General features: G+C 35.4%; 1 protein-coding gene across 2 annotated transcripts in view; it reads left to right on the plus strand.

The window, feature by feature from the left end:
• VTA1 (vesicle trafficking 1) overlaps positions 1 to 15,255 on the plus strand; it is a 39,150-nt gene extending 23,895 nt beyond the window's left edge. Inside the window, exons 6-8 of one of the 2 annotated variants that reach the window (XM_005490257.4) lie at positions 4,619 to 4,795; positions 5,261 to 5,341; positions 13,117 to 15,255. In XM_005490257.4, coding sequence (XP_005490314.1) covers positions 4,619 to 4,795; positions 5,261 to 5,341; positions 13,117 to 13,262 — 404 coding nt within the window. In that variant the 3' untranslated portion in view covers positions 13,263 to 15,255. The remainder of the gene's footprint in view (positions 1 to 4,618; positions 4,796 to 5,260; positions 5,342 to 13,116) is intronic. The other variant, XM_005490258.4, reaches the window with a different exon arrangement.
• Positions 15,256 to 18,041: the final 2,786 nt, after the last annotated feature.

Raw genomic sequence — 18,041 nt, forward strand, 5'->3', positions numbered from 1 at the left:
GTGAGAGAAAAATCTCTTGTTATATTAAATGTAATGAATAGTTCAGTTAAATATTTTCAGCTTTAAATAAGTGCTCTTTTAGTGGTCTGGCTCATAGTGTGGTAGAGCTGACATGAGTATGTGAAGTGAACTATGAATTTTAAACAAGTGCAAAAATAGAATTTCTAAGTAAACATTACAAAACTTTTGCTAAAAATCCATGTGTGCAACTTGTAGAAGCTAATTATTTCTCAATAGAGTAACAAATAGGCTCTTTCTTAATTTTTATTAATGCACAGAAGTAACTGACTTGCTCAAGGCTACAAAAGAAACTTTTGTAGGAAGGAAAGCAGAATTCAGGTTTTCCTCAAATCCTTGGTATATGTTGCAGTTCATTACAGGTGGTAATGGGAATTGGTGAAGACTTTTGCTTTCATTGCTAGGTTATGTCTACATGCATGTTAAAAGGGACACAAATGCTGAGCAAATCAAAATTTTAACATCCTTTTTGACAGGGAGCCTGCAAGATCTGTAACTTGACAATATGGTTTTTGTTTGTTTATTTTGTTGTTGAATTGTATTTCATGTACAGAGATTATTTCTCCCATTCCTAATTTTCTAAGAAATTAAATGAAAAATGCATATTAGTGTTTATTTTTTATGGTTAGCTCCATGATGTAGGTGTCCATAATGTCTCACATAATCAAGACAAAAATGTTATGCAAATTAATTTTTATGAGAAGAATCAGTACAAAAGAGTTTCAGTTCCTCTTTGTGCATCATAAGAAGAAAAGCAGTATTGTTTGAGTGTATGACTGGACCTTCCCCATTCCTTTCTGCTTGCTCATTTTCTTCCTCCCCTTGCATGTGGAAAAAGTCTGTTTAAACAGAGTGAAACTAGGTCTCTGTAGCTTGACAAATTACCATTTTTTTCCAAAGTGGTTTTTTTTTTTTTGTGATTCTTGAAAACCATACTGTAACTCTTGGAGATGTTTTTACAGTACATAGGCATGCTTTATGCAGTTCTGCTGTGGGATTTACAGATGCTTTTGTCAGGATGCAACCATGGAAACCTTAAAAGACATGCTTAATTTATTAATGCAGTTGGAATACAAGTCCTAGAATACACATAAAGGTTACTTAGCATTACCCCTAGGTCATCAAGCAAGGTTTTACACTAATGGAAAAAAAATGGAAATAGAAAAAAGTTCCTAAAGAGCCATACTATAGCCATAGTAAATACATTCCATTTAATCACCTTTATTGCAATATAATATGTAGGCTACATTTCCATTTCAGAATTTCAGAAAACTGCAATAGTTCCAGCTAGTAAAAAGAGCAGTGTGGGAAAAGTTGATGGATTTTTGAGTTATTTTCTCAATGTTGTGGAAAAAAATACATGATTGGTTTGTTTTTTAAAAGCAGTTCAAATAGAACCTTACATTGTGAATCTTTTGGCAACATCTCAAGCAAAAGAGAAACAACTCAGCAGAATGAGACAAAGAAAAAAATTTATATTTATTATAATTCTCTGAACTCATGAAAAACAGGAGTCCAGAGAACTGGAGGAATTTGGACTCCTTAAAAAAAATTTTGCTAATTTTATATTTAGTGCACTGAGCTGCTGAAATTAAGTCATGCTTGATGCTTGCTTACACTAGAAAAGGGAATGCCATTAAGCCTTGAGAATCCTCTGTTTATGGAAAAGTATCTTTGGATGGCTGTTGTGGGGCTGCACTGATGATTTCACAAAATCTTGCCTTCAGTAAATAAATAATTTTAAAAAATACAGACAGGTGGTCTGGGTATACTGTAGCTCTGCAGAAAATTTAAAGAGCTTGTGAATTCTTTATGCTGGGATTCAAGCACAAAAGCTGATGAGGTTCCAAGACAAAAAACTCACCTGGAGCTGAAATGAAATGTAAAACAATTGTGTCACTGTTTAACAGCCTAGTTTCAGCATTTTTAAGAAATTTTTTAAATTGTAAGGAACTTTGAATTCTAGGTTATTACTGCTGCATGAGGAAAGAATTTTCTAATTTTGTAGCATTCTTTCTCATTCCCTGGAAAAGTTTTTTTTTTTTCAATTATGTTTTGAACATTCTAACCATACAATTTAAAACCTCTGTTGACCTAAATGTTCTTTTATAGCAACCTGAAATACTTCTATCTGGCACTACTGTTAAAAACTATCCATAAATACAGAGAGTGGATATCTTAAAATGTTTCTAATACTTTAGCCTTTGATGAAGAATATTTTAAATATTTGCTTTGCTGAAATGCTTTTATGATATTTGGGCACTTTAAAGACTAAGGAGAGTTAACTTAAACAAAACTACTTTTATGTTTAATACAGTTTTAACATTATCCAGCTGCACAATGAGTAAATCAAACAGTTGAGCTTAATCTTTTGATGCATAAACCTGATTAAAAAGTGGGTTGCTCATTTGTGAATTTGCCTCTTGAAGGCACTGTTATTACTGGTGGTTAGCACTTCTAACACTTTTTTTGGTTTTTAACATTGCCAGACTTTAACCCTTTGAGTTCATGTCCTCTGTGGCCAGTGTTGGCCGCAGCATTGCACTGTTTCAGGAGTGAGTAGAGACCCTGAACTGTGCAGTGAGGAAGTTGGAAGCTGAAACTGGGAATGGCTTGGAGAGAAAATTGGGGCACTGCAAGAGGGACACAAGTATGTCACAAAGGGTTGCAGATATGGGCTATGTAATCCTAGTACAGAGAAGGAAATCAGAATGTGCCTTGAGAACCAGATTAAGGCAACAGGAAGCTGCAAGGGGCAGAATAAAGGAATAAATGCATTTGCAGCTTAAATATGGACATGAATTTACAAGTAATTTCTCATGGCTGAGATAGTAAGCACAGTGGAAACACGTTTTCTCTCACTGCCTCATGCTCAGCAGTTGCTTAGTAGTTTTTACAACAGCTTTCCCAAAATCACAGCTTCAAGCGGACACTCAGCTTGGAAACTCCAACTTTATGGGTACAATTTGCCCAAGCTGTAAATAATTGGTAACAGTGTTGCAAGTAATGTTTGGCAGCCTCACCTTCAGACGGCCTGGTGAGTGTTGTGTGTAACTATTTCATTCATTTTATGTAAAGTAAGCCTCTGGTTTTGTTCATTATTTTTAGTGAAACTGTTTTGTATTTTTTTTAGTTGACACCAAAACCAGTGAAAAATACAGCATTCAAACAATAGTTTCCTGTCGTTACATTGTTATTTAAAAGATAGCATATGCAATGTTTACTCTTCAATCTCCTCTTCTTTTTGCTAGTTTCAGACATTTAATTTTATTTCCACTCGTTAGGCACACAGTATTGCACTATGAGTTACTAACAAAAAATACAGCAAAAAAAAATCTGGCACCTTAAGATATTTTTTGTCTTCCAGAAACTTGTCAGGTGTTCATTTGCATGTGTCAGAAATTGTGCCATAAACCAGAGTATATTTATTGAAGTCCACTAAAAATGCTCTAATAACAATACTTGATTTTACTCTGCTCTATAGCCTTTTTATTAGTAAATTGTATTGTAAATTAGAAGGTATTTAAACATTTTTCCTAAAGATAGCATGTGAATTTTTTTCTGGGAGGTAGAAGGACTTACATAGGAAACAATTCAGATATTTATAATAGTAATATTTTTAATAGCAGACCATTTAATTATTAAGCAGCAGAAGTGTTTGCATAACTCATAGTCTTGTGTAGCTGAAGTGGATCTCTTTTGCTAGCTCTACACACATACAAGTTTTGTCCTCCCTTATTTCTTTGTTTCCTTTCAAGCACTGGCTGTTAAATAAGGAATTCCCAAAACTGCCTGTTCCATTTGACCTTATTGATACAGGTGAATGCATACACAGTAAATGAAAATCAGGTTTTTTTAAATTGAACTTAATTCAAATGAAGGAGCAGGAATCAACCATTTATTCTGAATTGACTGGATCCTTAGCCTTTAAAGCAGTATTAAATAACGTAAATGAGAACCTTAAGAACATGATTAGATTGAAAAATATATATGTTCTTTGTACATGCTGTGGGATGTATTGAACCTTATTCTTACAGATCATTATGTATTCTAACTGTTCTAGATGCAATTATGACTTCGCTAAGCTGCATTTAGTTTCTTGTTTGGTATTACTTTCCCAAAGTTTCTCTTAGTTCTTATTTATTTGTGTTTTGATTTGGGTAAAAGAATTGGCACTGTCTAGCCTTTTATGAAGAGTTTGTAAGGCAAATACATTTTTCCATATTCTGGTTCATGTATATGTTAAAATGTAGATTACTGCCTATGCGTAATAACTTGTTCCACTTCTGGATGCAGGACACAAAGGTATAACAAATTGTTCTAATGAGACAGATAGCTTATATTCAGACAAGTAAGGAAATGATTCTTCAAGTTGAACAGAAGAGATCTTTGAAAGTATGTGAGTGTTTAGATCTTTTTTGTATGGTATGTCACTTTTTACCTTTTCAGATGAACCCCCTGTTGTTTGATATTTTATGTCACACTGTGGTGGCAACGTTTTAGCAATAAAAATTTGAAAGAAGGTGTTGAGGAAAGCCAAAGTTTTCAAGTATATAGTATATATAGTAGTTGCAGTAATTCCTATTTTGTATCATTTTAGCAGATGCTGAAAGGGAAGAAGCGGGGTCGTCTTCTGTCCATAGTGGAACAGCTCCGTCATCATCATCATCTACATATGAAGCTAACAACATACCAACTAGTAATTACACTGGCATACATATACCACCAGGTGCCCATGCACCTGCCAACACTCCAGCTGAAGTACCTCATAACACAGGTATCTCCAAATCACACCTGAGAAATCCATCAGTGGGAGATGAATTTTTGCCCAAATTCTAGTCCATTACATAGAAAGTAAAATAACACATTATTGTGTGGCAAAAGCATCTTCATAAGCTAAAATAAGCATCTTCATAAGCTAAAATAAGCTAAAATAAGCTAAAATCGTAAAAATGCCATTGGAAATATTTTTTAATGTTTTCTTGAAATATGTATATCATAGTTTGGAGCACTTTTACAGAATATATGTATGTTCCTAGACGGCAGATGTTGCAGAAATAACTTTATGCTAGTCTGGTATGTTCTGGACATATTGCAAAAATACAGTTTTCGATCAAAACAAATGAGTGTACCTAAAATGGGAACGCAGGTACAAGAACGCTTCATCTGTTCTGATTTTTTGCTTACTTTTAAAGTCAACAAGTAAAAATAAGCAGAGTTCTTTTTTTGCATTGATTTGCAGGAGTGACAAGTAACACCATTCAGCCTGCTCCACAGAATATTCCTCTGGTTGATCCTTCCCTTTACAGTGCTCAGTCTGCAGGTAAGCTTGTGGCATTTGTATTGTTGTACATGTCCTCTGTGTCTCCCCTGCACTGAAGGAAGAAGTTTGAGAAATATTGTCACTATTACCTGAACGCTATTCCAGAATCTTGAAAAGAGTGGACAACATCTACGCATTGTGTTGCTAAGATTTTAGTAGTTTCTGAAAGCTGCTATAAAATAGTGTTGCTGTCTGACTGCTTTGAACTAATGAGCTAGCATTGCCTAAGGTTTTTTATTATTTATGTTGCTTCTCAGGTGAGGTTCTAATATACTTTGCAAAGCCTATATTCCTGATAGCCTTGCCAAATTGTATTTTTTGTAATTAATATACAGTCCCTTTACTTGAAATTTATTCTACAGGGTCAGCATGTAAGTTACTTATAAATTTCACAAAATAATTCATAAAACATTCAAATTGCAGTTTTGTGCAGAATAGTGTGGGCTTCCTGACTGGAAGTAGCACTTGTGCTAAATGAAACAATTGATTTGTAAGGTACTCCTAATGATGTTATTTTGATGTACCATTTAATCAAGACTTTTATTTTCCAGGATGTCATTTGTCTTTGGTGATCACTGATAACCTATATCATATGTATTTTATGTCTGCTTGCATATCCCATGCTTTGAAGTGTACACATAAAGGCTAACCCTGGGGAAATCATGGCTTGTGGAAAGGTAGTAACTGACAATGAAGCTGGAATGATCCTAGATTTTCAGTTGAACACTCATATACATATGGTACATGAGTACACATGGACACAGAGTTAACTGTGTTAAATTCTTTTCTAAGAATTTTTCTGTCCGTGGAAAAGAGAAGAGTGTAAAAAACCTCCATAAATTGCATCTGTTTGTAATAATCAGATTTTTTGGCAATATAATGTGGATGTTGAATGAGGAGGAGGTCTAGGAGGCCTACAGTTTATCCTCATCAGGATATACTCTCATTAGTATACAATATTATATGTCATTGCTATGTTAAGTTCTAGTACTACCCACAGTAAAACATTGCCTGTTATGACTACAAAGTTTAGATAGGTATGTTCTTGTATTTTATAACTTAGAGATATTTAATTACTTTATTATGCCATTGAAGACTGTGTTAAAATAGCTGTTCAGAAAAAGCATTTTTGCTTCAATCAAATGCTATAGTAGGAATTCATTGTTCAACTTGTTTTTAATCTGCTGGCATAAAGAGTGCTTAAGGATATTTCCATTCTAATATATTAGAAAGCCATTTTTACAGAAGAAATAAAAATAGCAAAATTTGATAGAGACATTCTAATCTTTAGTATTCTCCTGAAGAGCAAAAGGTACTGTAGGTGCCACAGTTTTTCTGACATACTGCTGTAATCACAGAATCACAGGTTAGTCTGAGCTGGAAGGGGCCCAGAAGGATTGAGTCCAACTCTGAAGTGAATGGCCTATACAAGGCTCAAACCCACAACCTTGGCATTATTAGCACCATGCTCTGGCCAGCTGAGAGCTCATGTGGCAGTAACTCATTTCACTGAAAACAACACCTCAGACCTGTAGCTGTAACATTTAAACTTGGTGATAGTTTTTGACTTTTGGGGACTGCTGTGGGAATTTTGGTAGCTCTTCAACTGAAATGGCTCAAAGCTTTACTTAAGGCTTGCTATAGTGACTGCTAGCTGGAAGGAAAATTTTGTGATGTTTGGAAGCAAAGCTTTCATGTTTAACTAACTTATCATGATCTTCTAGACAGTCATTGTACCAGGTTTTTTGGTAACTACTCTAAAAATTTTAGTCATCATTGTTTCTTGGTTTGAATGTTTGTTTCTGGTTGTCAAAAATGTCCATTTTGATTGAAACATAATTTTTTAAATTAAGTTGAAGACTTTCCATTACTCATATCTGAATGGTATGATTGCATTGCTCCCTTTTACCACCTACCTGAGATAACCTGGTTTAATAAGTACATAAATAAGAAGGAATTAAGTGTGTTTATGAGAATGTGTAATTAGTAATATTGTGTAAGTCAAAGATTAAGACCCCTGCTAAGCACCATGATAAATCCCTTAACTTGATCTAACCTGTGTATTTGCATGCCTGTGTTCCTCCTCTGCACATCTCTGTGGTGTCACTACAAGTTTGGGTCTTGTAACAGCTCAAAGTCTCATATTCTTATGAGGGAGTGCTACAAAAGTGCAGGCAAGAAATGAAAGAAATGATAAAGGTCATACAGGTTCTTGGTTTGAAAGCTTAGAAAACACACTGTCATATATGCAGGAGTCTCAGAGAGCATAAGGGATGTGTCAGCAGGGGTACACTGATAGTTTTCTTTGCATGTGTGGGGTTAAGAAGCTTGAGAGGAATGGAAAGTGTTTGTCCTTGCCTGTCATTGTCTTGTGCATTCTTCTCATGCTGCTGAGGAGTCCTTTCTGTGCCAACAGTGGTCTAGTTCTCTAACCCATCAGTAGATTGAGATATGCCTGTATGTGTTAATGGATGTACAAAACTGTGGGACCCATGAGTGCAGTTCCTGAGCTGCAATATACCATATCTGGGCTAGATCCTTGCTGCATATGGAGGTGTGTACCATTCCTGTGGAACTGAGGCTTCCTTTGCATGAGAAGGAGGGATCAGTGTTGCCCTCCATCCAACAGACCCACAGAGCTAGCACAGTGCAAGGTACATTTGTTCCATGACTTTGACACGATGTCCATGCTAACAAATTACACAGGCTTGCAGATATTTGGCATGGAGAGCAGCTGGCACAGAACCTCTCACATCCATATTATTAAACTTTTAAACCTAAACAAGGTAGCTTGTTAAGACTGCTCATATTGAATGATCTGTAGCTTGCTCTGACCACAAGTCATGCCCAGGAATTGTTTGGGAAAGCGCTAGTTTTCATGGGCCAAAACCATACTGGAATCTGTTCCAGCAGTTTGATGCTGCAGACAGTCAAGTTTGAGTGCTGAGACGCCTTCCTTGGCAGTGTTGAATGTGGTAGTATAGGCATAGCCAAACAGGATATTCCACATATTCCTGCAAGATTCTTTCTTGTAATAAGATCAAATGTATATTTTAAAGATGAATTATATATTTTCTTTGCTTTCTGTAACATGGGAGAAGTCATTTGATTAAAGCTGTTACGGGAGAAAAACTTTTGGTGGAGTGGAGTAGAATATTTTATCAAAGAAAGATTAAGTTAAAGGCATAGTGTTCTTTGATTTTTAGTTAGCATAAATCTTTCAGTTGTTGTCCTGTCCTGTGGGAAGAGGTTTCAGAGTTTAACACTGACTTTTGAAAGTGTCAAAGCGTTTTCATTTAAGCCTGGGTTAAGGTGTCTGACGTCAGAATTTAGAATTATGCAGCAACTTTGTGTATGTGTGTGTGCACTTCTTTGGTGTAGTTGTCTTGAAAAATTTATTACCCCTAGATTTTACTAACACTAAAGGCATTCATAGTTGTGCTACACAGATTTTGTAAGATCTTCTTATGTTGCCATATGGTCCCTTCCACAGGTGGCATAATATAAAGAAGGCATTTGTCCATTGTAGTTGGGTGTATAATGTTTGATATTCTACACACAAAGTAGAAATAATAATTTGACATTGAATGTGTTTTCATGATCTTAAAAAGAAATCCTTGAGTACTTATATTTCAAATATTTCAAGTGATTTAATGGGAAAAAAGAGTATCTTGTTTCAAAAACCACTTGTTACCTTTTCCATCACTGTTTTTATGTACCAGTTTGTATGATTGAAATGTTCTTAAATCATCTGCCTTATATTTGGGCGTCATAAAAAGGAAAAACATGTGAAGCATAGAAAAGGATACCAGGGAGAAACAGATGTATTTATGTAAAATGCACATTACTTTCATTCTAAAACTTTTTTTCCCAAAATGATTTCAGCAGCTCTAGTCAAATCAGTTTCACTTTGTGTTTCTCTTAAACTAAGAGAATCATGCTTGTTGTTACAGATTCCATATTCCTGTCATGTTTCAGTAATATAACTACAGTCCTAATAATTTCAGATTAACACAGGAAGCAAGTTTGTTTCAGAATAAATGCAGTATACCTTTTGTATTTCAGTGTTGTTGGGCTTTTTTAGAGCCAAAAATCACTGGATACATGAAGTTGGAAAGGACTTCAGGAGGTGGGTTGGTCCAGCCCTTCTGCTCAAGGAAGGGTCATTGTTGGGGTACCTGTTACCGACTCCCCAACCTCTGGGACTCTGGCTGGGCCCTCCCAGGGGATTCCCCTGTCAGGGGAGACCCTCCTAGAGTCATCTTGTGTCAGGAAAGAGAGGCACACTGGATCTTTTCAGTCTTGAGTTTATCTTATTTATCTTCAGGTTCTTGTTTATTGTCATCTTATCTAGAGTTTTGCACGCTGTCCATACAAGGCTCAGTGCACTGGACAAGCACTGCAAAAATGGCTACAATCTATCGTGACAAGGTCTTTTAAAACTAAACTATCCAATTAAGAGCACCTAGATTATTTCTCTTTTAACCCAATAACTGATCCCCAAAAGCCTGCAATGCAAACTTTTCCACCCAATTACAAAATGCCACCCAAACCCATGAAGAAGGAGGAAGAAGCATGAAGAAGCAGCCCAGGATGACACTCTGTGCCCTCCATATTGCTTACATCCACTACATACTAAAAATCCCAAAACCTAAATTCCCACCTAAATGATACATCTACACTACTCTCTATAATGTATTTCAGGCTCTAGTGGATTCTGGTCTATTCTGGAGAATAGGAACTTTCTCCATGAATGAGGGTCAAAGTCAGTGTTCTCCTGGGGGTCAGGGCACCCCAGAGCAGACAGGGAAATATTCCCGGTGCCCTGGGTTCCCACAGGTCATGTAAAACCAGTCACTCAGGACCATGTCCTTTTTGTCTCCCCCTGCTCATGCACCCTCCCTCTGGTTTAATTTCGTGCACTGAAGAAGTTTGAGAAAAAATGTCACTGCTAGTTCTAAAAATAGGTTTTGAATCTCTCCAGAGACAGACAGCACAACCTCTCTGGGCAGCCTGTCCCAGACCTTGGTCACCCTCAGAATAAAAACTGTTTCCTGATGTTCAGATAGGACCCTCCTGTGTTTCAGCCTCTGGTCTTGTCACTGGGCATCACTAAAAAAGCCTGTCTCTATGCTTTTAATATTCTCCCTTCAGGTGTTTATGTACTTGATATAAGATCCCCCTGAGCTCTCTCTTCTCTAGGCTGAACAATCCCAGCTTTCTTGGGCACTTCTCATGCTCCATTCCCTTAGTCATCTTTATTGCCCTTTGCTGGACTGTCTCCAGGATGTCAGTCTCTCTTGTGCTGAGGAACCCAGAACTGGACATGGCACTCAGGATGTGGATGAAAGGGGCAGGATCACTTCCATTCACCTACTTGCAGTGCTCTTCCTAATGCAGGACAGGATGCCATTGTCACTCTCCAGCACAAGGGTGGATCATTGGCTCATGGGCAGATCTGTGTCCACCACGACACCCAGGGCATTTCCTCCAAAACTGCTGGAATATGTAAATTGAAGTAGGTTACTAACTTTTGTGATTATACCTTTGATGTAAGTACAGTCATTGCAGTTAAGTTTTACATTATTTGTAAAACTTCAGAACACAGAGTGGTTTGTTTCTATTTTGCTTTTCCATTGTGAGGTGTCGACTTCAATAGGAGCTCAAGCTACTGAGCACATCAAAAGACCAACCCTCTTACTCTATAAACTTTGGTTTATAAATTTAAAACTATTAATTTTTTTTCCTCAAGTTGTGTCATAATAGCATCTGAGGTAGATTTCATAATAAATAAGGCTTTATGCCAGCAAAACATTAATAGAGCTCATACTGTAAAAATAAGATTAGACGGGTGAATTTAGGCTTGCTTCCAATAAATTATTTGAATACTGGACTGATGCCCTGGCCAGTTTTTAAAGAATGATTTTGTAGTTTCTTTTGGCATCATAGCATAAAGCTACTTTGAGGGAAACTTGGTCTTTTTAATTTCTTAAAGATCTTCAGAAATGCGGTTGCAGATTGACCCCAGCTGCTTTTTAGTCTGTGACTTTCCTGAGGTTACAGAGTACCTGAGATGTGTGCCTGTGTTTATGCACTCCCTCGCAAAGATTTACTCCCATGTGTATGTATTTTAAGAGATTTAATGTGACTTCCCTTACTAAGCGTGAAATTAATATACATTGCAATCATAATGAGCCCACCACATTTTTATGTCCCTCAATGGTTATATTTATTTATTGAAAGGGAAATAAGCGGAGTTCTAGAGTATATTTTAAAAATTGATAAAATTAATCTTCAGTGTGCTTACCTTTCAGATTTTATTTGGGTAGGGTTGTTTAAAAATCAGCAGACCAGTCTAATTTTTAATGTTCTCAGGTTTTCTGTTTTATTTGTTCAAAAGCTGTACTTAAATAGTAAGACTGGGGGGAGGAAAAGCAAATATAATAGACATTTTTTGATAAGAACAGAGATTCTTTAGTAAACATTCTCACAGTATTGCTAACAACAGTTCTATTTTGAAGGAGAGGATTCAGCTAATGGAAATTGCGCCATAAAAATGGCTTTAAAGTATGTTCATGTAGTTGCTTAAGTGTAAAATGTACTTGGAGGGCTAAATCTTTGTTTAACTAAACTTTATGTAAAATGTATGATGCATTTAAAAGCACATTCTCTCTTAATCTGTGAAATCTATTCAGTGCTTATACCATACTGTGTGGAAAGGTTTTAAATATATGCATAATATTTAGTGGTTTATATAATTATTTATCTGTGCCCATAAAAATCTATTATTTACAATTTGTTTTGAAAGAACCTGAGTAAAGATTTTATAATTTGTCCGTATTTGGATATATGTAAATTTGCCCATTATTGTAGTGGCATGGGATTAGCCTTAAAACTCACAGTGAATTTGTGGGTGGAAGGAGGTACAGTAACACAGTTATGCTTTGTTTTACACCCACATCAGTGATACTATTCACATATAAAATCTTCTGCCATTTAGGGCTTAAGTCCCTGCTGTGTATTCTCCAAGACTGAATGCATGTGTTTGAGCACAACAGAATTCCTGAAGTTTTAACTTACTTCAAGAGAACTCTGATTAATAACTAACATACTATGGTTTATACTATATTATGGGAATATTTTTTGCTAGTGTTCTCCAATGTTACAAAAATGGGCACATTTCATGACATCAATCTTGTTTTCAGTCATCTTACATAAAATTGGAAACAAAAATTATTTGGAAAAACAGAAACATAGAATATGTGAAAACATGCCAGTGAGAAATGCTTCTACATTCTGAAAAGTTATTCCAGTTGAGAAGGAACAGTTTCTAACTATGTATTATTTCTGAAGAAAGCAGAGTAATTATGCTGTAAACACAAAAAGCACTGTCCTTGTTTCTTGCAGGTTGTAACATGATTACAGCTAACTTAATGTCATATAAAAGCTCTCCTTTGCTGTCTTAAATGAAGAGCAGCTCTTTCTCAAAGGTATTGGCTTACTTTTGAAAGGCACTGGGTCATGCAAATACCAGTGTTTAGAAAGGTCCTTGCATTTTTCAATAGCAAAGAAGTCAAGCTTTATGTGAATGGAAAGAAAAGAGAACAGAACAGAAGAAATATTGTATTGTAGCTTGGTCTTTATAATACTATCACAAATATTAGCCTGGTTTTCATAATATTACCACAAACACCAGTAAAACACAAAAATTATAAGAAAGAAAGTTTAAGTCACATTTCCTTTGTAGTAACTTTGTAATACTTATGTCTTTGCAGGAGAAGTCCACTTGACTCCAGAGGACTTTGCCAGAGCTCAAAAATATTGCAAATATGCCGGCAGTGCGTTGCAATATGAAGATGTGAGCACTGCTGTGCAAAATCTACAGAAGGCCCTCAAGTTACTCATTACAGGCAGAGAATGAAGCTTTAATCCAACAGATTCATGTCTTCCGCCTAAAGAACTAACAGTTTATTACTGTACCTATAGGGAAGTGGAGTTACACAGAAATTCTCAATCCCATCACTCATGACTATGAAACCACTGTTTCAGTGTCAGATTAGCAATTAATGGTACAGTAGGAATCTCTGTTTTCAGTTTAAAGACAGTGGAGCTTGAAACATGAATGCAGTGGCTTGATGTATGCAAAATATTAACGAAAGTACTATGAACAGCACTCGAGTTAAAATTCCTTTTGCAATATTTGGATTATCAGAATTGGAAAATGCTCACTGTAAAAAACTTGAGAATTAGGATGTTTTGTTAAAATTCTTACACCTGTTTTATTATTGCAAACAATTATTTAATAGGTATAATAGCTTTAAAATGATAACTAAGATTAGTGCTTTCCTCCTGAAATGAGAGGCTGAATGTGAGAAGGCTGACAGGTCCACACTGGGAAGGACTTTTTGATACGTAAATTATTTCACTATTTGTATTATCTGAGACTTAAGTCTAAGTTGAGGGAGTCTTGAGGACATTTGTATTTCATTTGAAAATGTTCTGGAAAAAACATCTCTCAATACTTCAGAGGGAGTAATTTTGATGGTGTTCCAATTTAATCCCCCACAGGTGTATGGACTACTACATGTATTCTTGATTATTGGTTCTTGCTCCTTCGGTGTGAACACTTAAAATTTCATATATCTGTATGGGTAATTAAGCAAAAATACTAATGTTTATCAACAAGGATCCCAACACTGGAGGCAGAGATTCTAAATAGTTTGAACTTTCAGGAAGACTTACTGAAAGAACAAAACTGTTCATCTTTTTAAGAGGCTGGGAAAAAGCTCATAGGTTTGTCTCTTGTATTAGTGTCATACAGCTTTGTATTTCCAACTAATATTTTTCCTGTCTGCTTTGTTGTAAAGACTTTTGGACTTGGGATTTAATTAAAATATCTTGGAAACTGAATTTTGAGTCTTTATGAGGTCTGCCACTGCAATTTTAGAGCTCTTGATTGTTAAAAATCCCTCATGCTGTTTAAAGGAAAGAATACACAGTCTTTTAACTGACATGACATAATAATTGAGTACACCGTAAAGCATGTCTGATATATGTAATAATTTTAATGACATTTTATCTGATCTCTCTGTGTTTCCAAGCTGCTGGATCAAATCCATGTTATTTATAGCTGCACTGCTTTGGAGTGACTAAAATGAGTCTTATATTCAAAGCAAAAAGAAAGGAAAAGAAAATTAAACATAAGCATGCACTAAAATTTAGCTGGTGGAATTCCTTAAAGTGTGTAGTGTCTTTGACAGCAGATTTCACATGGGTAATATGAAACTTAAAAATGTATGCTTAAGCACTTTAGTTGACTGAGACTTAAAAGATAAAGTGTGGTGTATTTTGTGTTGCTTTCTGATATGGCATAGCATGCTAATCTGGACAGTGACTTGGGTTAGATTTTAATCATTTGGGGAAATTTAGAATGAAACTATCTGAAACTTTTGACAATAATGCTGTACAGATCTGAGCAGTAAGACTTTTGTACAGTGTTTCATGCAAGATAGATCTCTCACTTCAGTATCAAACTGAATTACTGCCAAGTCTTCTGCATATATAGTTGTTGGTTTACACTGTAGCGTTGCTATAAAATAGTCAGTAATTTCTTTCATTTCAGGATCATACTACTAGTTTTTAAAACTGGCTTCAGTCCCCAGAAGTTGTAGGAAAAAAAAAATCAGTTTTCCTATTTCTATTTATAAAATAATAAAAAGAACTTTGGGGCTTTTGTATTACATGCAAAAATAAGTTGCATAAGCTATGATACAATGTATTGATTTGAGGCTTTTGAATTAAAGTTATTGGGGTTTTTTGTAACTGAATGATCTGAAATGGAATATGTAACTATGCTTGAAAGTGAAAAATTAAGCATTTCTTAAAGTGTATAAAGTATTTTCTGTTGGCCATGATTATATTGTATGTTTTGGTTCCTCTATGAAACCAGGGAATCATCAGTAAAAAAGTGATAAGCAATGTAAAAGCAATTTGTTTGAATAATCAAACAATTAGTTTGAATCGAGCAATTTGTTTGAATAATCCTTTGCACATTTGTTATCTTTCTTCCACCTAGAAAGAAATTAAAGTAAATGTTTCTGAGGGGAATGGAGATGAAAATAGTAGTACAAAGTTTAAGAATTTCTTAGAGAAGCTAGCAAGACATTCTTTCTGAAAATAAATTAGTGTTAAAAGATTTACTATATAAAATTTCATGTAAAATGGAACATATCCTAATACCAACCTTCAGACCACAATACCTGACATGACCTATTGAATTTATTTTCCATAAAATGATTTTGCTGTAATAATTTATTCTTAATTGAGAAGTTTTGTAACAGCTCATAAAACCATGTTTTAAACCCCATCTTTAAGCTGCTAATTTTTGGTGTAGCAGACTGAATATTTATCATCTAAACTGATGCCTAAAGTAAATTATAGCAAAGCATTTCCATTCCATTAAGTATAGCCTCTGGGACCACTTTAAATACAGGAGATAGCCCAAAAATACAAACCACTGTTGCAGAACAGTTCAAACAGTGTACATATTTGAAAATGTCAGGAGAATGTAGGTACATAGGCTATAACTATTCCATATTGGAATTTGTGTCAGGCACTGAAATTTATGGCCCCATTGTTAAATGTTGTGTGAGTTTTTAAGTGTTGACCGATTCATTTTACAGGCATTCTGAGTAATAAAGTACACAGCTTCTCTCAACTGCTTCCCCACGCAAGTACAGCATTGAATAGAGTACTGATTTTGTTCCATGCTGCAGTTAACAGCTCTCCTTTTCAGTCTGACTGCCACCTACATACTTGTTGGCCATTCTTTGTATTGTGAGTTCTCAGGGAGGAGGAGGCCTCTGTCAGATTTTTATCAGGTATACCATGTTCAGTTTTGCTACTTATGTAAGCTAGAATTTTATAGTCAACCTCTGTTCAGTGTTTGTTACTTAAAAGGCTTTATGTTTTTGCAGTTCTTTGTATTTTCATTTCTCTCCAGGGAAAGTTCCATATTATACTTCAGGATTCCTACAGAAGTATTTAAAAAGTGCATTGCAGAGGAGGTCATCCTTTATGAAACAGTGAAGATTTTTTCAAATTAGTCAGATTTACTAATACTGGAAGCAGTGTTCTCAAATTTTTGAAGTAATTTCAGGTGGAATATTTAACAGTGTCCTTTGTAAGTGAAGTTTAGGAAGCACAAGCTTAAGTATGATCACATTCCAGAATGTGATTGTAACAGTAGTATTTGAGACTGTATAATACTGACCTATGAGAAACTAACAGCAGACAAACTTCTTGCCTGAAGCAGAATTGGGGGTTGGAGGTGGTTTGTGTGCAGACATATCAGTGCATGTACAATATAATCCGTGTAAATTCAATGGTGAGCTATAGGAATGCCTTTCAAAAAAACAATCATTACCATGTTTTCAAGTATTGGGAAAATGTCAGATACAAATATGTAGATACTGCTGACAAATTTTGTTCTTAATGTGAGATTTTAGATGTACTAGCATAGGGCCAAAAGTTAGTATTAAATTATTATGGTATTCCCAATGAATGATCTTCAGTTTTCTTCTTTTTCGTGTCAACTGTAAAATACAAGCCCAATACAAAAAGAATGAGAACACAAATTCAGAGGAAGTTAAATTTACAAACGATCAAATGTCATTTCTGTTATTGTAAAGTATTTGTGCTAATGTTTTGGTTGAGATTGGAAAGTGCCCATGCTTATATAAAGTGTAATTCTTGCGTACTTTTACAATATCCTGTGTCATGTGGTTTATGGAATTAGAGCCTGAGCCAGGATATCTGGGCTAGGAAAACCTAGATTTTTATGCCAAGTTTCTAAACCACCAAAGCATCCTGGTACTGACAGCAACCGTTTTTCACAATCACCTCAGTATCTAATTTTAAACATTAGAATTTTAACCAAGTTTGTTGGGAAAAGGAGCAATACTTTTTTCTTACTGCATCATCACCTTTCAGTGCACAGCTGTAGTAACAAGAGAACTGGACAAAACATGAATTTCCATTAGATATTTCACTATCAATCAAGAAAAGAGTATTTAGTGCTGCCAGCAGAGCTCTCCTTGGCTTACAAGAGTATTGGAACAGTCTGATTATAGACACTGTTGTAATGCCCTAAATGATCTCAGAATAGGAAACATATTTGTAAGAGCATTGAAAACAAACTTGAAAGAGGGAAGGCATAGGCCAGTGGAGAAAAAGGAATCGCATTCTCCAGAATGAGAGCGGGCACAGAAGTGATTGCAGAAGAGATACTTAAAATCCCACATGAAATGGGAACAGGACAATGACTGAAATGAAGTTGTCTGATTTCTTAAGAACCTTGAAAGTGATGAGAAAAAATGCTAGCTCTCAAGGCAGAAGATTACAGGGGGATAGAAGAGGTGGAAAGGAGCACTAGAATGACAAGGGAAAAAAAAACAACTTTTTTTTAATGCTGTCTGGAGCAAATGTGAGTTACAGCATAGGAGGAAGTTAACCTAGTTGACAAAATAGCAGAATGTTAAGTTAAGCTATAAAAGGGAAGCCACAAAAATGCAAGTTGACAGCATTCTGAAAATTGTAGAGTAGATCCTCTCATCCTAAGAATCTATGTTTATTAAATATGGCATATTTATTAAGTAATTAAAATTGACTTTTTTGCCCTTTTGGAGAACTTGGGAGATTG

This window comes from Zonotrichia albicollis, chromosome 3 (genome assembly GCF_047830755.1).
Source record: "Zonotrichia albicollis isolate bZonAlb1 chromosome 3, bZonAlb1.hap1, whole genome shotgun sequence".
Lineage (NCBI taxonomy): Eukaryota > Metazoa > Chordata > Aves > Passeriformes > Passerellidae > Zonotrichia > Zonotrichia albicollis.